General features: G+C 38.2%; 1 protein-coding gene across 10 annotated transcripts in view; it reads right to left on the bottom strand.

The window, feature by feature from the left end:
* Positions 1-5,344: 5,344 nt before the first annotated feature.
* Positions 5,345-20,487, bottom strand: part of utrn (utrophin) — a 194,496-nt gene continuing 179,353 nt past the window's right edge. For 9 of the 10 annotated variants that reach the window (XM_026199164.1, XM_026199166.1, XM_026199167.1 and 6 more), the window contains 6 exons: positions 13,541-13,765; positions 11,978-12,197; positions 11,047-11,116; positions 10,845-10,931; positions 8,090-8,115; positions 5,345-6,606 (listed from right to left, as the gene is read on the bottom strand). In XM_026199164.1, coding sequence (XP_026054949.1) covers positions 6,598-6,606; positions 8,090-8,115; positions 10,845-10,931; positions 11,047-11,116; positions 11,978-12,197; positions 13,541-13,765 — 637 coding nt within the window. In that variant the 3' untranslated portion in view covers positions 5,345-6,597. The remainder of the gene's footprint in view (positions 6,607-8,089; positions 8,116-10,844; positions 10,932-11,046; positions 11,117-11,977; positions 12,198-13,540; positions 13,766-20,487) is intronic. The other variant, XM_026199169.1, reaches the window with a different exon arrangement.

Consider the following 20,487-nt stretch of genomic DNA (forward strand, 5'->3'; position numbering starts at 1 on the left):
AGCTTTTCATCAAACTGTAAATGGCTTGTGTGAGCGTCAAGCTGAGAAGCATTTAATCAATGGAAGTGGTTATCAGCTTGAAAAAATGTGTAATATGCACACACACACACACACACACACACACACACAGATATATATATATATATATAAATATATATATATATATATATATATATATATATATATATATATATATATATATATATATATATATATATATATACTGGTGCATTCTTAATGTTTAGTGATTTAGCCTAAGGTTCAGAATATGTTTGTTAGCTTTTACAAGCAGCTATTATTTCCTTGCAACCGCTAGCACTTCCATGTCAAATGCACCTTATGGTGTTTAAAAAGTACCTGGACACATTCACAAAAAAAAGCTTTATGTTGAAAAAAAAAAAAAAAAAAAAAAAAAAAAAGACTTGACAACAAAAATGTAGAAAATTGATGCTTTGACTTATCCTTTTCTACTCTCTCTTACGATTCCGGATGGATACTACAGTATGTGCACTTTTTATGCAGGAAGAGTCATTCAGGATTGAATTAGGCAACTGTACGAGTGAGTCATTGAATCTTTCACCCATCTGATTTGTTCAAAAGCCTTGTTTCATTCAAGAACACTACTACTGTGTCACTCAGAGACAAAGTTGTTTACTCCGCTCTCTCTTTATTCATTATTTACTTTTTTGGAACAACATAAGGTTGAGCAGTTTTTTTTCTGACTAAATCATTCCTTTAAGCGATTTACGGCAACATTTTTCACAGAAAGTCATTTTAAAAAGTTTTCGGTGCATAAAGATGATGGAATGGCATGCAACACTGAGAGGTATTGTCTGAATAAACATGCCAAATGGAAAACCTAGCTTTGAGTTTTGCCAACAAACTCCAGGCTCCGAAAGTTGCTTATAATGTCAGAAGAAAAATGAAGCTGTAAAGTCGCCAGCAGTGAGACTAATAGATGGGCAGCAGCACTGCTGAGGTCAGACAGACGCTTTCTGACAGCGCCCGAGATGACCAAGATGTATCTGCTTCCCGCTTCCAACAACTAATGATAACATCAACCGCTGTACAGAGGGACAGGCCTGATTTACTGAAGACTAACAGCAGAGTAATGTCTCGAATTCTTCCGGGAACTTCTGGAGCGTACAGACGAGGGGAGGAAACAGGCTTTGTCACTAATTAGTTTCTCTCTCTCGTTCTCTCTTAGTTCAAGCTCATTTCCTCTCTCTCTCTCTCTCTCTCTCTGCTTACAGTGCAAACACACCCTCAGAGTTAATTCATTTCAGGAGTAAACTTTCTTCCACAATGAAGATATCCATCTTTGTACTGTAATTGTGAAAGATAAGTTTTTTTTTGTGCCTGGTGATGTTTAAGTCAAATCATAAAGCACAAAAACAAATAACCATTAAATATGAAAGCATGGATGATAACGCAGGGGTCTCGATAGCACAGAACCTTCTTGTTATGTTCTGTTTATTCATGTCACTTTTAATCAGTCAGGCATGACTGTTATCAGATACAACTCTTAATATTAATAACGCATTATTAAATGTTCAAATTAACACTCATGTTTAAGTGTATTGAACGTTTGTGCTGTATTTTCATACGCTATACAGTATTGTTCAAAATAATAGCAGTACAATGTGACTAACCAGAATAATCAAGGTTTTTCGTATATTTTTTTATTGTTACGTGGCAAACAAGTTACCAGTAGGTTCAGTAGATTCTCAGAAAACAAATGAGACCCAGCATTCATGATATGCACGCTCTTAAGGCTGTGCAATTGGGCAATTAGTTGAATTAGTTGAAAGGGGTGTGTTCAAAAAAATAGCAGTGTGGCATTCAATCACTGAGGTCATCAATTTTGTGAAGAAACAGGTGTGAATCAGGTGGCCCCTATTTAAGGATGAAGCCAACACTTGTTGAACATGCATTTGAAAGCTGAGGAAAATGGGTCGTTCAAGACATTGTTCAGAAGAACAGCGTACTTTGATTAAAAAGTTGATTAGAGAGGGGAAAACCTATAAAGAGGTGCAAAAAATGATAGGCTGTTCAGCTAAAATGATCTCCAATGCCTTAAAATGGAGAGCAAAACCAGAGAGACGTGGAAGAAAACGGAAGACAACCATCAAAATGGATAGAAGAATAACCAGAATGGCAAAGGCTCAGCCAATGATCACCTCCAGGATGATCAAAGACAGTCTGGAGTTACCTGTAAGTACTGTGACAGTTAGAAGACGTCTGTGTGAAGCTAATCTATTTTCAAGAATCCCCCGCAAAGTCCCTCTGTTAAAAAAAAGGCATGTGCAGAAGAGGTTACAATTTGCCAAAGAACACATCAACTGGCCTAAAGAGAAATGGAGGAACATTTTGTGGACTGATGAGAGTAAAATTGTTCTTTTTGGGTCCAAGGGCCACAGGCAGTTTGTGAGACGACCCCCAAACTCTGAGTTCAAGCCACAGTACACAGTGAAGACAGTGAAGCATGGAGGTGCAAGCATCATGATATGGGCATGTTTCTCCTACTATGGTGTTGGGCCTATTTATCGCATACCAGGGATCATGGATCAGTTTGCATATGTTAAAATACTTGAAGAGGTCATATTGCCCTATGCTGAAGAGGACATGCCCTTGAAATGGTTGTTTCAACAAGACAATGACCCAAAACACACTAGTAAACGGGCAAAGTCTTGGTTCCAAACCAACAAAATTAATGTTATGGAGTGGCCAGCCCAATCTCCAGACCTTAATCCAATTGAGAACTTGTGGGGTGATATCAAAAATGCTGTTTCTGAAGCAAAACCAAGAAATGTGAATGAATTGTGGAATGTTGTTAAAGAATCATGGAGTGGAATAACAGCTGAGAGGTGCCACAAGTTGGTTGACTCCATGCCACCCAGATGTCAAGCAGTTTTAAAAAACTGTGGTCATACAACTAAATATTAGTTTAGTGATTCACAGGATTGCTAAATCCCAGAAAAAAAAAATGTTTGTACAAAATAGTTTTGAGTTTGTACAGTCAAAGGAAGACACTGCTATTTTTTTGAACACACCCCTTTCAACTAATTGCCCAATTGCACAGCCTTAAGAGCGTGCATATCATGAATGCTGGGTCTCATTTGTTTTCTGAGAATCTACTGAACCTACTGGTAACTTGTTTGCCACGTAGCAATAAAAAAATATACGAAAAACCTTGATTATTCTGGTTAGTCACATTGTACTGCTATTATTTTGAACAATACTGTATATTTTGCCAACCCTGCTTTATGAAGATCCACCCACTTAAACATTTCTGGTCTATCGTGCCGTCAGTGATATTCTGAGGATCAGGTGTTTGGAGGAAAGTGGTTAAAAAAGCCATTTGTGACATTGTTTCATCAGCAAGTTATTACACTTTGATGACAGATTACGGAAACTTTTTTAATATAGGAATAACATGCGCTGATGAATCTTGCACAGGATTGTGTAAAAGTAAATATAATCAATTCTGCATTAATGTTGAATTCAGACCCCAGAAGAGAAACGCTGCAGCAATATATGGATATTAGACGCTTTTTTTCCCTTCAATAAAATCCCTCAATGGAGAATTGTGCTGTGAAGGAAATGGTTCAGTTGAGGCTGATCTGAGGCAGACTGAAGTTTGTGATCGAGCAGGTTCATACGAGCTGCTACAGCAGCCCTTCAGACTAACATTCATCTATAAGATGGGTAAACTGTGCTGCTTTTTACATTCACATGGCAAACAAGGTTATAGTGAAATATGAAATATTGCACAGGCCTTTTGAGCCCGTGGAAGCTTGTTTTCCTGGTTTTTCTCCACTACATTTTTAAGAAAAACAAATCATTTTCTTTGAATGGTGGGCTTGTGTTTGATTTTTAGAAACCAATTTGCTCCTGACACCCCTGTCCTCCAGCTCTTCTATTCGCCAGTCTAATAGTGTTTCTTGTCTTCAGAGGCAAAGCGCACTGGAACTATTAGTAGAGCCACTGACATTTACCCCACAGCAGCCGTTTTAGGAAAAATGCTTCATTTAATAATTCAAGGCTAATATACTTTTACCTGACATGTAGAAATATACCTTGACAAGCATAAACAGTTTTTAGTACAAAACATTTTTGAAGTTCGGTTGAAGTATGGGAGTTAAAAGGGTTCAATTTTGATTTCATTTGGACTAAAACGACTTTGAAATGACTGGTTTTAGTTCCAACAATTTACTCCTTTATTTTATTTTTTTATTAATTCACTGTTGTTGTAAATTGTAGTTTGTGTGGCCAGATTCTCATGGCAAACATCATTTCTCTTCATTGTTTCACATTGTGCTCAAGTTCATTTAAGGATCTTGGAATACTTACAGGTCTGACCCACTTGGATTTCATTCTCGGAGCTTGATTGTATTAACTTTGACTCTATGAAAAAGAGCAACATGAACAATTTAAGCAATAACTTATTTTATGTTCCAAAGAAAGGAAAAATTGTTTGTAATAGGGCTGGGCGAAATGGCAAGATAGAAAATACATCAATTCTTTTCAAAATGTTTGACCGATTCCTGAATTATTATTATTATTATTCAATATGTAAGTTATTTATTATCCATCTAGTTAATTAAAATTATATTCCAAGTTCATCACATATGACGTTTGCAAAAAACTAAAACAAAGGTAAAAATGACCAAGTATAACACCAGTAGCTATCAACTATAAGCTATGTTTCGTAAAATAAATGTTTCATAAAAGAGAAAATAACTGCGTTTAGCCTGTCACCATCATGTAAACATGACATGTAAGACATACAGTAATTCTTTACAGGTTTTTCATTCTACTGCACTGCTTTTCCATTGGTTTTCTATTGTAAACATTCGCTTGATGGACGTGTTTGCGTCTGTTGGCATTCTAAAAACAAAAAAAAAAGTAAATGCATTGCTCAAGAAGATTCAAACTCACATATCCTTGCATTTCTTTCCATTCCACTGCCTGCGTCACATCTTTGTCAATGCAAAAAGTGTGTTCTGTGTGAAAAGCACTAGCGATATATATGAAGAGTTCATTTGCTAAAACAGATTTTTGGTAAAAGCTTTTACCAATTTTCAAAAATCATGTTTTTTATTTTTTAATTGTGTATTCCTATTAATGTCAATCAGACTGCATTTGGGTTATGTTGATTAGGTTAAAAAATAGGTTAACTAAAAATACAGATCGGAAAAGAACATCGCCCAGGCCTAATTTGAAACAACATGGAAAAGCTTTAATATTTGGTTGAACTAAGTTATTCCATTATAACGTTTTACCCTTAGTGTAAAAAAACAAAACGATTAAAACAAAGGCTCACAAAAAACACAAGAAAACACTCATTATAAAATGTTTATTTTGAATAAAACATATGGAACCTCATTACATGTAGTGTGTTGGGTCTTATCGATCTATCTCGGGTCAGAACAGCACAGCATCGGTGACTTCACTACAGTCAGCTTCAGAACAATGTTTCGCAGGTGTTACAGTAATGTTCAGATCTAACACTTCACTGAAGGGTAGCACACCACAAATACACCATGTAGAAAAATCAAAGGACTGCCTGGAAATCAGGGGAAAAGCACAATGTAGTTACTCACGTAGCAAGTGCAACATTATGGAACGACCATTGGGGCGATTTCCTTTGTTTTTGGAAACGGAGCGTGAAATCAATCGACAGTCACACCAATGAATGACTGATAATGTCTGAGGTAGCAAGGCAATCATGGCTTTCTCTAATTTTATATTTTTTTTAACATTTATTTAGAAAACTATACTACACAAAGATAAATCATCTTGGGCCAAACGTCCTAAAAATCCACATTTCCCACATTTGTCTTTTTATTATATAACCTTTCAACACAATTTTGAGAAATACGCATCTCTCAGCCACTCGTCTCTCCTGGAATGGATGCTTTATAGGCACAAAAGGGTGTTTTCGACGTGTTCAAATGTTTGTGTTGTATATCATCTGTGCGTGCGCTCTAGAAATTCAGTGAGGGTTCAGAAGCACTGCTGCCAGCGGCACGAACTGTCGAAACAATGCTTTAAAGGGAGAGTTCACGGCAAACACTGTCAAAACAGGCGAAAACTTGAACAGAACAATGCTGGGGGCATCATGCATTAACAATTTAGCATTACAAGAGCGATTCGTCTTCATATCCACTGATGTTTACGACATTTTCCGACTAAACTAATAACCACGTCTGTAGAAAGACAATGTGCCGATGTGTGATAGCAGTGTGGTTCCTTGGTGAACATAAAAATAAAAGCATACAGGTTACACGATAAATGGCCCCCAAAACCCTAAATAATCATCCGAGTATTAAAACAATGGGCAGATACACCTCACGTACAATCTACATGTTGATCAAATGTACAGTTGCATAGTACAGACAGACGCAGTAGTAATAGCCATTAAATGAACTGTGTGGGCCTGTTCCAGAGTCTTTGGGTTCGAGGACAAACACCTCTGTCGAGGGAACAGCCGGGAATCTGCATCTCTGGAATGGGAATCTTCTTGTCGTGTTGAGTTAAACACTCACATCTGCAAGATTTCTTCTCTCCAAAAGGATGTTCTGCTGAAAACCTTTACATCACCTGGACAGAAACATTCATATATTGTGTAAGTGTCTTTAATACACGAGCTGCGTATGAAATTAAACAAATGTAAAAAACAAACGTAGGCTATCCAAGTTATTCTTCAATGTAAAAATGGGCGTGGCCATTTGTAAACGGCTCTAGCTTCCGGTCTCATTCGCTTCCAGGTATTTTTAGCTGTAATACTGCAAATTGGTGTGCCTTACCTTATTTTAACATTTTATCTTAATTATTAACACACTGGTTTGTAATGCAAACAGTTTCACTCATTCCCGCAAGTTGTTATTCTTCTCGTTATTTCCCAATATCGGCTAATGAACCGGAGTCTTGCCGATAGGCTTACTTCCACATTGAAAAATAAGGTGGTTAAACAAACTAAACCATGGTCTCAGGACTTCAACATCACTAAGCTTCTGAAAACACTATTTAAAATGTAAAAGTTGGAAAGTTTGAGTTATAATTGTGTGTAAGAGTATAAACACCAAGGCTGTGAAAGCAGACTAGTCAATAGATGAGATTACTTCTTCGGCTTGATGATATTAAATGTAGTGAAAATATCTTGAGTTTGTTAACCCACAGACCATATTTCAGGCCTTTAACCAAAAACCATTGCCTTCAAGATGATTGAAGCAGGGTTCAAACTAAGCTAATAGTTTTTTTTCTATGACTTCACACAGTCACAATTGGATTGCAAAACACATTAACAGTTAATTTTAATGTAGGCATAATTAAAGTAATGCCTTTAGTAAGTATCTACTAATTCAGTAAGTGATTTATATATATATATATATAAAAAGAGAAAAGATTCTTTATTGCATCAGTGGCTCCATAAAGAACCTTTAACATCCATGGAAACTTTCCATTGGACAAAAAGTATTTTATATCTGACCAAGGTTCTTTAGATTATAAAATGTTCTTCACAACAAAATAAATAATGGTTCTTTTAATGTTGATTTGGAGCATTTGCACTGAATCAGTTCTCACACTCTTAAAAATAAAGATTCTAAACTGCTATTGAAGAACCATTTTGGGGTTCCCTAAAGAACCTTTGAGTGAATGGTTCTTCAATGGAAGTTTAGAATCTTTATTTTTAAGAGTGTAAGAACTGATTCAGTGCAAATTCTCCAAATCCAACTTTTTCAAATAAATCATCAGAAAAACATGACATATGGGGATGCCAAATCTATCGGCTGTGATGGATCTTCTCATACAAGCTCATCACTAAGATGTTTACATCCAGTGATGGCTTGTGAAAACAAACACCAATTAAAAATTAATTTCCCCATAACAGAAACATGATTGATATTTTTTCTGTCTAAGCCGGTGCTAGCAAACTAATGGAGCAGAGAACAAAAATGACCCATGCTTTCAGATACTCAGTTGGGGATTGTTGGTAACATGGTGTCGCAGATTTCTCTTTTCACTTTGTGGTCAGTACGAATTACTGTGGAGAGTTTTTACTGTAACATGTGGTGAGACTTACCTTGGGCCTTGAGGACACACTTGACGCTACAGGACACAGAAGAGAAAGACAAAAAGAGACACTATTAGGACAAAAGAACAGCTATCCTAACAAAGACAGTCCTGAAAAGAACAAGACTCTCCACAATGGCCACACTTTTAATTCAGAGCATTCAAGCTCAAACTCAAGGGACTACTCTTCTGAGCGAAGTGCTTTAATGAACTCTACAGGGAGACGACAGCAAACAAGAGTGAGACGGCTCCCAACAAACATATCACCTGGGCCTCAGTCCTTCATTAAAGCTCTCCCATCAAACAAAGAACATGGAAATAGCCCCATATCTTCTCCCAGACCGAAGCTCATCACGCACAAGGGCACGATGCAGTCAAACGACAATGTGCCAAGATCAATATATTTACCGAGTTTCCAGCTAACAATGCAAGGCAAAGTCTGGGCTGGAATTCAAAATTAAGTTCAACAATAACAGTTGAATCTTATCAGTAACTTCTAGGTAATAAAAGAACTCGTTTAAGTCGAGCCATTCCATAAAATAAAGTCTCTAAAGGCTCCGCTATGTGATTTTCTTTCAAACAACAGTGCTCGCAAACACAATTCACAATCATGGCTCTCAGACGGCAGGAATACGGGCGTTCTCAAAGCCAGAAGAGAGAGAGCTGGGTCAGGCAGATCGACAGAAGATGAGGGAGTCTGGGATGGTGGCAAACTGAGGAAGAGGCAATTTTTGGAAAATCTAGGATTAATTGTGAGCAAAACAACTTGTGTAGCAATGATTCACTAGAATAAATTCCATCTCAATTCATGAGAAGATCCAAACTGATCAAGTAGCCAAAACCCAGTGCCATCTGAATCAAATTTCTGAGATTGCAAAGGATTTCTATTGTTGGGCAAAATCATATATTGGTAAGTGAAAGTAAATATGAATAGGACAGAAGGTCTGTAATACAGTGCAATGCATCACATGATTGGATGGCATCTTCAAGCACGCATGGCTGCTTCTGCATAACACATTGTTTGTCAACTGTCAATTTGAGACCCCTTACAGGTCGCCTGTCACAGTCGTGTCATACTTTGAGTAATGAAACAATAAAACTGATGAGATACATGATGGAAGACGATATTAGTGTCAATCTGTTATTGGGGAAATTCTGAAAAATTTTCTGGCTCGAAAACATCACGTTACATTGCATGAAAGCGACAGCAGCGCCTCATGATTATTCATGACATCATGTCACATTGTCCTGAGACGAGTGCTTCAAACGCTCAGGAGGCACTTCAGTGAGTTCATCCTCCCTAGTGATGCTGATGGAGCGACAGGTTATCAATCAACCAGCAGCTTCGAAATGTTTGAGTGCAATGAACGGTTATCAAGTGAGAGTTTCTAGATTCATTAGACAGTGGACTGAGACGATCTGACATTGACAGCAATGGACAGAAACACCATCAAAACAATGAGTTAACATCAAGGAATAACTGAAGTTAACAAAAATTGCAAATGCACATTCACTTTTTTGATGCAAATGAAAAGAGCTTGCATTTATAAGTGCACTAAATAATAGAAATAAAATGAGCTGCGTGTTTTTGTGTAATGCACTTTGAACTTGCATAATACGGGGCATATTGTTGAGTGCAATTATGAATAGAAGCATGAATCTATGAGAACCTTTGATGCCATTAATGCAAAATAAAACTGCATGGATCAGACACAACTGTTGTATTCTCTCCACCCTCCACTCATACTCTTTCCACTGTTCAGAGAACTGACGTGCTGAAATAAAGCGTTTCAAGACACTTTACCTAAATGTGATGTAAAAAGGACTGCAGCTATGCTAATGCAAAGATGCAAAAAGCGCACCAACAATGGCATGTTAGTATATTCCAGGTATAGCTTACTTGTAAGTGTACTTAAAAGTATGTACTGGTGAAGTACATACTTTTAGTATGTAGTAGAGTAGAGGAACTTTCAGTGTTAACTTTTTCAGCAAGCATGGTTCTTGGAAGTATTTTTCGCATTCATTTTCTTCATAGGCATTCAACAAATAGTAGTGGGCTGGTCTGGTCTGGATGGTTTTAAATGGGCTTTGAGTATTTGTCAATTTGTCAGACTGGGGGACAAACTATACTTGTTTAAACAAGACTACTGAACTACCATTGGATAGTGGAAGCTGTTTTTTTCTGCCAAAATGCAATGAAGTAATGCTCATGAAACATTACGAATGATGCAGTCAAATCTACAACATGCAACCTGTTTAGAAATGAAGCTGAAATAAAATAGAAATTTGAGATGAAAAACTTAAAGAACTGAAACAAGTTTAAGTTACAAACTACAAAGCACATAAAATGAAAATATGAAAGCTAATTCTAAATTTAAAATAAAGAAAATTGCATAAATATTACATGGTAAGTTTAATGTGCATTCTTCTAAAGTAAAACAATATTTCATGGTGTTACTCGTAATGCTGGCAAATGAATGGTCTCTGTTGAACAATTTCCATTCCTGAGCTCTTCAGGATTATCTCACTGGAAAGTTTGCAATTAAACTGCTTGGCAGAAATGTCTGCGTGGTTCTATGAAGCAAATTGAATGGGATTTTACTTCCAGACCCTGACTGTTGCGCTCTACTGGGATGCAGCCAAAGACTTCACTGCACCCTGGGAAATAAGGAAGGAAGAAGGTCAGAAACCCAGAAGACAGCCGAGTATTAGCCGGCATGCTGAGAGACAGATTGAGAGCGGGAAAGTCAGAGCGTTAGACTTACGAGAGCATGCAGGAAAACTGTGGTTAATCTGTTCCACAACCTCAGCCAGATCAGAGTTACTGTTAGCACACTGATGAAGAAACTCCTCTGAAGACACACACAGAATACACTCAGCACATTATTACAGAAAGAAGTCCATCAGAGCCCTCAGTATAATCACCCAGCGTTGTGTGTGTGTCTGTGTGTGTGTGCGCATCTATACCTGTGAGCTCGGCCTGTCCTGCTGTATCCTGATGGAGAGAGCCAGAAGAGGACGAGCCATTTAACTCAGGCTAGAAAGAGAGATAGGCATCGTTTAAAATCAACTTAACCCTAACTAACAGTGACATACCTGTGATACAGTATAAAATATTGAAAAATACATTAGTGCCTCCAGTGTTTCCGTCATTACTGCTTCCTGTAGGTGAAAGCATGCTGCCAGAAATGTCAGGCGGGAATGACAGTCTTGTTTGCCTTCTTGGATACTGAGTTATATTGTGTTTATTTAGCTAAGAGCCTTTGACAAGACCATCTGGCTAAACCGAGCCCCAGTGCGGTGACTCAGGCCCTCAGGAGACCCAATAAAATACTGTTACTCTAAATCAGGGCTCATTGAACGCCTGGGCTTGATTCATGGCGCTGTTGGCGGCCGTTGGACTCGCTGGCATTGCCCGTTAGACCATGAAGCCCACTGAAGGATGGAACAATAGCAGTTTATACAGTGAGCTAGCTGAGACAGGTGAATGCTAGCCTCAGCTTCACACTCGGGACGGTTCAGGAACAGGCTGATGCATATAAAAAATAGGCCTGTCTAAGAGGACAGATCTCGGCCAGAATAAGATGCCAGGCTTTAGTTCAAATAATCAAAAGGCTAGACGATATTCAAGCTCTGTTCCAAACACTTTGCAAATGGTTACAGAGGAAAAACCCAAACACAACTAACACCTCGTTGCCTTTTTCTGCATAAATCCATCAACCTGAGTGTCTGAAATCTGCAGACCAGCTCTGATTTCGGCAACTAGTGTCTACTCCTCCTTACTGAAAAAACAGGGCAAAGTCATGTAATGCATTTCAGCTTTTAGTGGGCACAATCGTGCTGCCTAGCACCTATTACAATGGAGTCTAGATAGGCAGTTCACTAGCAAGTGTGGTACCTGATGCAGCAGCTGGCGTAGTCGGTAGAGCTGTGATTCCAGCTGTTTGTTATGGTCCTCCAGTATCTGCATGCGGGCCTCCAGCCGCCCCTTGTGCTGTCGCAGGAGTTTAGCTTCAGCTAACAGGTCAGCTTCCTCAGGGGTCCCGCTAACAGCTGTGGCCCCCGCGCCGGGCTGACCGAGCTGCTGGCGCAACTGTTCGTACTCCCTCTGCAGGGTCCTGACCACGGACAGACAGAGAGAATGTTTATAAGCCACATACTGAATAACACCGGCGTTTGGGCTTTTTGTCTTGTTATCATGAGTTTGAGTTATGACTGTTGGATGCTGCGCCGGGTTCTTTTATGTTCTGGCTTTGAAAGGCAATGAAGAAAAGTGAACCCATAGGGACCTGCAGCCAGATTCAGCCTATTGTTAGAAAGCCACAGAACAGCCCACTGCCAAACACACAATAAACAGACACAAATCATAACCAGAACAATTACGGCGAAGCTCTTACACTGAATAATTAGAACCTTAACATTAATTCAATTAAAAGTAAAACCATTATTTATTGTATGAATGGGAGAAACTGCAATGTACAATGTGGCAGCGCTAGTCCCGCCTTCTACACAAAACAGTTATTCGCCAATTGTTTAAGTCTTCGGTTAGAAGGTCTGGTTCCCATTAAATCAGTTAGTCTCCTGAGACCCGTGCTTCATTCACACCGAGATTAATATTTGGTGCAATAAAGATTTTAATTTGAACGAACGGCTGTTTGAATGCATGGGTTTAGACTGACACAAACATTTGCATGAAATAAATAGAACAGATTTTATTTAGAAGGGCATTCAAATATATTTTCCCTTGCACTGCAAATGAAACCGATTTTTCATTTAGCCTTTCTGCCATGTATTTCACTTTGCAATTTGCTATAGGTTTAATGCTACTTGTGTGTAAAAAACAAAACAAAACAATATTTATGGGACCGTTCTTCTTGGACTGTATTGCTGATTTGAAATGCGTTCCTTAGATGTGAGTTTGGCCAGCACTTCTTGAGATTTCAGGGTTTCCTCATTCAAGCAGATAGCAGTTGTTCTCACTTAACTGAAATCATTTGGATTTGCAAATATGGATGCGGAGTGAACATAGTGACTTTCCTTGAACAGGACTTCAGATCAACTTAAAGATCACAGCTAAACTTCAGACAATTCTCTGCTTGCTCATTTGTTCTAATTTAAAATAAAAAACAACAGGACGTGTCAAATGAAGATGCTTTACATGTAAATCCACATACTTACCCACAAAAACCAATGCAAGAAATAAAACCCCACACAAGTGATAACAAATCATTTGGGTTGTTAGTCGTAAAGCTGTGATTGTTTTTTCTATTGTTATGTGAATTAGAGTGAAACTGTTTGGATCAGTGGATCATTGCTGTGATCTGATGTGGATGACAGGTGGCTGGAGGCGAGGGATTATTGTGCACAGATAAAGTGTTTATAATATACTGCAATATTCCATAATAAAAGTGTCAGTTTTGATTTGACAGTGACTTGTGGACATGAATTATCTGTAGCCTACCGCTGCTCCTCCTCCAGCCGCGCTATGATTCGCTCCAGCTCTCCTCGCTCCTCCCTCTCCACAGCCTGCAGGATCTGGGCGGGGCTCTGGAGCAGGTAGGCGGGGCTGTGAGTGTTATGGGCGGGGCTCCTGCTGATGTGGGCGGGGGTTTGGGGCTGGCTGAAGGATGAGCCCTCCCCTCCCAAAGTCTGACAGTACTGCAGGATTAAAGCGTGTTCCTCATCCCTACAGAACCAGAGAGAACAGGTTAGAAAATGTGATCTTTACATTTTGCGACGTAATTGCGCAAAAGATGATTGTTCAAATGTCTGATTCATTTAGAAACAAATCAAGTGACTTTTTTTTTTTAACTGCGGATCTATTTAAAAAAAAAAAAAAAAAAAAAAAAAACTAATTGAGAAAACCAGACAATATTGAGTCTAATGTGCAACACAATATTACATCTTGTTTAATGACCTATTTATTTAAATAAACATTTGGGGTGCGTTATATGAGTTAATTTCAATGTGTTAATTTAATTTAATTAACGCACCAAATGAATGCATTAAATCAACAGCACAGTAATAGAACATCTCTCCTCAACAAAACAAGGTATATTTCACATCTGCAGTGTGAACGCTTCAGGTTACGCTCCAAAGTTGAATACTTTGGGTTAGGAATTTGAACAAACCCCAAATTGAAAGCATGAGCAATAGTCACAGCAGGGCTGGCAGATCCGCTGCCGTCACAGCATGTAAACCGAAACAGACAGAAGCATAATTAAGATGTTCTTTTACACCGCAGCGGGATCCAAACGCTGAGATTTGAAAAGCGACAGGTGATAGTGAGTCTGACTGTGAAAATAGGAGAGAAGGTTTTAGATGTGCGCTGTCCAAACAGCTGTGCGCACAATGAGTCTCAGGTGTGTGTTCACACGCTCCCGGAGTCTGAAGGCAGCACTCATCTGGATGCGCACACACACACACACACACACACACACACACACACACACACACACACACACACACACACAAAGACTAATCAGAGAGATTACATGGGCACTGCATCACAGGGTCTCTGCTAACAACCTGCCAACACCAGCAGATGCTGAATAAAGCAGCCAGACACTCTGGGACACAACAAAAACAAGTGCATTTGCATTTCCGGAGGAAAACAGAGCGCTTGCAAGGCAGCAGAAGAAGAGATGAAACAGTGACACAGGGTCTAAAACACACAAGCCACAGCTCCACATGTTTCAATTATATAACATTACATGGAAATATTAAAATGTCACCTGCTATCAAATGTTGCAAAGGATTTTCTCAGGATAAGATTCATTTTCCTGAGCCATTTCTCAGTTACTTTTAACTGGTGACTTAATATTTATGCTTTTAACAAGGTGATTTTTTAGATATCTTTCCATTTCTATATGGAGCCTCCTCAAGTGTCCCAGCAGAGTAACCACTGATGTAGTTCATCACTTCTAAATACATTTATGTGTCTTCATTTTCAAAAAGATAATATTTTATACATACAAAAAAAAAAAAAAAACATTGCTTTGATATTTTTATGTAAAAATTACATTCAGACATTTCTAAGTGTGGCTGTCTAAATACGCTATGGTGACACTATATAAATGAATATTGTTTAATATATTAGATGAAACTATCATGAAACGTCTGGGTTATTTTGCTTTCAGAAAGATCCTAAAGGGTACAATTGGTTTTCAAAATTAGTTAAGTACAGAATGTACCTTATGTGAAGTTTATTTTTAAAAAAAATTCTTACCTAAGTGTATGCATTTAAGATATAGTTTAATAAATGTATGAAAATAATAAATGTCATGAAATGGGTGTGTATAGATGTATATAGATAGAGAGATAAACAGATAAATACAGACAGACAGATAGATTTTAGAATTTTTTCTCTCTTTGTATTTGTTCATGCAGTTCATGTAATATATATATATGTAAAAAATTACAGTGGCATGTCTTTCAGTCACTTTTGTATGTATAGAACAAAAATGCCTGAGGAGAATCATTGCAGTGCTGTCTGGTAAATACTGTAAAGGTGAGAAGAGGAGGACAGTGCTAAGTGTTGGTAAAAAACAGCCAGAAACAGAGAGTTGTGGAGAGATGAGAGAGGAGGCCGCAGAAAGACAGAGATGAGTGCAGGTGTCCTGTCTGTCTCCAGCAGCATCAGTGAAGAGTCGAGTCCCAGCCGTCACATTCAATCTGGAACCCCATCACAGGAGAACCCCCCCTGACGACCCCCGTCTCCTTCCCTTCATCCCTCCGTCAGGTCTGATCGCTTCAAACTTTCTTTATTAGAACACACAGGGATGTTATTTGAAAGATAACAAACATACACAAACGCTGAAACTGTTCGACTGCTCGGCTCTAAAGGTTTCACAGCCTTACATAACAATCCCCACAAAACCCAAAACCCAGCTCATATTTCTGACACGCGTGTGGATGAATCACGTGAGACCGGTCATGCACAAGCCAAGGAAATATATAAAAAAGATGATGATTTTACTTGCATCAAACAGTTATTTATTTAGACCTTTTGGGTGTTAATGTGACTTATTTCCTTGGCATTTCCCCATGTGTCGGTGTACGGGTGACCTTGTTCAGAGGAAACATTAGACAGCATATGGCGGTAATAAAGGAGAAAGAGTTTCAGTGTTTGATCTCTAGTGTAGCATCAGTGCCGATCTGAGACACGGACCTCCCTCGGAGGAGGAAGGCCAGGAAACGGCTTATTAGTTCTGTAATTATCATACGCTTGTTCTGTGAAGGACACCCGCTGAGCTCGCCTCAACACGTCCACAATGGCACAAAACAAGCTCTGAAGACTTTAATGAGGTGTGCATGATGTGCCAAACTCTTAAAGGGACATATCCTGCACTTCTGAAGCAGTTCAAAGTTTGTTAGTTTTCCACCCTCCCTCTGACTCTCGCAATTAAAGCTGCCGCCCAAATGTTACCGTACCTTTAAGACTTCTATGTATATGTCCTGAAGAGCTGATGGGGGCGGGGACATGTTAATGAGCTCACTAATGTGATGTCATACGACGATTTCATTTATAGGGAGGAGTTTTAGCATATATCTACATCATGGATATTTCAAATCATGTGATTATTTCAAAAGAGCAAGAACTTCCAAGATAGGAATTAGCTGGATGGAAATGGGAAGTGGAACGAATTGTAATAGTGAGGCTTTCCTCAATAACCACCATCAATTAATATTCTCATGAGCTCTCCACAGACACACTTGTGCAACTTTGTTCATTTTTTTGTTACTCCAAAGTTTCTTATAAAACAATTGTCTCTCTTTCAGGGATGCTCCTCTACTTTCTTTTTTTTCAGCTTTCCAATTTTCTACTTCCACTCGATGAATCTTTTGTTTTTATTTTGCTTCTTCAAGGCTTTCAGACACTGCTTTCTTGTTTCACACAGAGGTTTTTTTTTTTGAACAATAAAAGAGACTAATTGAAGTCAACAAAAGCTGTCTAAAGGAGCGCGGGTCCCTGCGGGTCCATTAGCAGAACAGTCACAGAGAGCAGGATTCACTCGGTACTCACTCCACCTGTCTGACTCTCACACAGATCTGCACTGAGACACTTCACAACTCAGACAGCTCTTCACGACAGTCACGGTCTGTGAAGCTCTTTCAGACATACTACAGAACCTGTCCACAAACAAGCAAATCACATCTTTCTTTACATGCTGGCCTTTGGGGCTTTCACAGGCAACAGTCATTTAAACAGTTATTATTTAAGTCTAGAGTAAGATGAATTTAGACTTAATTTCGGTGATGTAACATTAAAATTTCAAAAAAATGTAATTCATACATACCAATACATTAATAAGTGCATAATGTAAAAAAAAAGACACTGTTCATGTCCAACGAGATGACGAGAAATACTTAAATGAATGATGAAATTATTAAAAACAAATTGAGTAGCTCGGCAAAATCTAGTTCTTAAATTATTGTTTTATTTTTTATATTATTAAAAATAAGCAAAGACACAAAATATTTGGCCTGTCTCCTAAAATATCAGATAATTTGGACGTTTGATTAAAAGACAGGGTTAGTTCAGGTGGTAAAATGTAATGTGGACCAAATGAGTAATATTTAAGAATTAATCATTCGTAATAATTTTGCATAAAATATCTTAAGATTAGTGCTGTCAAACGATTCATTGCATCCAAAATAAAAAAAATTGTTTATATAATATGGAATGTGTGTGTTTATACTGTATATATTTAATATGTATAAAAATATACATGCATGTGTTTGTACTTAAGAAAAATATTTTATTTTTATATATTAAATATATTTAGAACTCTATATACATGTAAATATTTTCCAAATATATAGTTGTATATACACACAATAAATATACACAGTACACATGCTATATTTAGTAAACAAAAACTTTTATTTTGTACGTGATTAATCGTTTGACAGCACTAGTTAAGATTTTTTAAATATATTTTTTTAAATAAGCTCAAAACAGGAGCTCAGGTTTGAAGCGAGTGAAGAAACCTTGTATTTGTACTATTATGCTTGTACGAGGAGCTACAGATCTGGAAAGCGTTCAATCAGAGCGCTGAAGAACAAGACACTGACAGAAAACCACATCACTGCCTACATCTCCCACAGGACTGGGGAGAGAGCAGAAAGAGGCACAAATTGGAGACAAAGCGATCGCACGCTCCTCTTCTCTCAGTGCAGATGAGATTTCACATCAGGCAGCTGCAGTATTTGGCCTCAGGGCTGAGACGAGACGAGAGGAGAGGGGTAAAGGAGACGTCCTTAGGAGACACAGCTTGTGTCTGTGATTCTGCATGGGCTGCGTTGATCAGCAGGAGCGTAAACAGAGTTCATAAGCTCTAAACCCCAGGAACGGGAAATGAGAGCGCTAACGTGAGCGTGCATGCATGCATACAAAGCAAAGACCATACTGAATGAGAAAGAAAACTCAAGAGATGTGGCTTAGTGGTTAGTGTATGCAACCCACACACGTTAAGCTTTGGTTCTTGTGTGGGAAATGCAGGTTCAAATTGAACAAATTGTACCAATTATGGTCGTATTTGGCACACGTTAGCGGTAATCATGCAGGAAATGCAGATCTGAATATGGCATTTGACGTGTCCCAGTCGAGTCCCATCTTATCCTTAGACTCTACTATACTTTGGGACAAAAATAGTCAAACTTTCTACCCCAAAATGCCACGAGCAGTTAAAACACATGTGCTACATGTGTTGAACTTTGGTGCTTATGTGGGAGATGAAAGTTTAAATCTGGCCAGCAACGTTCCCCAATCATGTCCCATTGACCTGTAACTTTAATGCCAAGGACTTTAATACCCGTGCATCTCCAGTGCTGTTATTGTGTTGTATTATTAGAACGGTTTTTAAATACATTTTAATGAATTGAAATAAAGCTGAAACAGAATAATATAATATCTGATGAAACATTTACTTTAAATGAATATAACTTTAACAATGTTGCCTTGGCAATGAATACATTTAATTAAAATAAAATAAAATATTTGATGAAACATTTACCTTAAAAACAAAACAAAAAGACTTAAAATAATATATAATAAAATATCTGATAAACAAACATTTACTTAAAAAACTAGAACTTTAAAAATGATGCCTTCATGGCAAGGAATAAAATAAAATTGGCGATAAATAAATTAAGTTTAAGTACTAAAATAAATTACACCAACAGAAACTAAAATAGAAATAAAGCAAAATAGCTAAAAAATACAAATGATAAATTTAAACAAACAAAAGCTAATTCAAATGACAAATGCATGCAACAAAATCGTAAAAATACATACATATATAATACAACTTTGTTTTTAGCTGGATCAGGTTGGAGAGGGAAAACTCATTTCTGCGCAGACTTCTAGTTGGAGCCATGGTGTAGTGTTTGACAGATGTGTAGGTTAACATCCAGCTTGCAACATGTCTTGCTTGTAACAGTTTGCATAAATGCTAAAGACATGTTGAGCATTGGTGCTCATGTGGAACATACAGGTTCCAAGTTGGACTTTTAATGTGCACATTTACTAAAAAAATGCTCCCCAAAAGAAAGAAAAGTGAAAAGACAGTGGTGACATAGTGTTCAGTTCGATGCTCTGGACAAATTATGGTTTGAATCCAGCCCAGATCCCATTACCTCTGTCTTTCCATGATAACTACCTGCCAAGCTCTAGAACAGCTGTAGAATAGAAATCAGGCACAAGCCTCGAAAAAAAAATAAAAAAAAAGAGTGAGTGGATTTTAATGGCATTTTCGAGTGGGAAATCTTCCCTCCTGCACTCAATTAAACTCAACAGATAATGCCATTACACAGCAATCCACCACAAACACACACCTGGAGCAAACATACGACGCTGAAGAGTGTGCCAATGCATTAGGCACAGAGATAAACAAGGTGTTAGCGGGACAGCAGGAGGAATGGAATTAGTTCCCTCTACTTAGAGCGAGCCGAAGAAAGACAGAGAGAGAGACAGCTAAGAGAAAGAGACAGCAGAAGTAATTAGATTTATGAGGGATGTTAATGAGATTATTCTAACCCCACTTTACAAACCCTCAGCAAACAGAAACACAGCACCACTGTCACAAATGCTTCACATTGTTTCCGTCCTGGTGAAACTGACCATCATCTGACAATCTTCATTAATGTCAGCGCGGCCATACTGATGCAACAGTGTGCAACCACACACACACACACACACGCACGCTCTCCACGGACATGCCAAATCTCCAGGTAGTGTTTGAGGAAGAACAGGACGTTTGCTCATTAGAAGTCAGAACGTCCCTCATCGGCATCGAACAATAATCACTCTCATTAAATGACCGTGTGTGTGTGTGTGGGTTGGTTTACTTGGCTACACTTCAGGATCAAATCTGTCTACAGATTAGAGCTTAAAGGGATACTCCA

Source organism: Carassius auratus, chromosome 23 (genome assembly GCF_003368295.1).
Source record: "Carassius auratus strain Wakin chromosome 23, ASM336829v1, whole genome shotgun sequence".
Taxonomy (NCBI): Eukaryota; Metazoa; Chordata; class Actinopteri; order Cypriniformes; family Cyprinidae; genus Carassius; species Carassius auratus.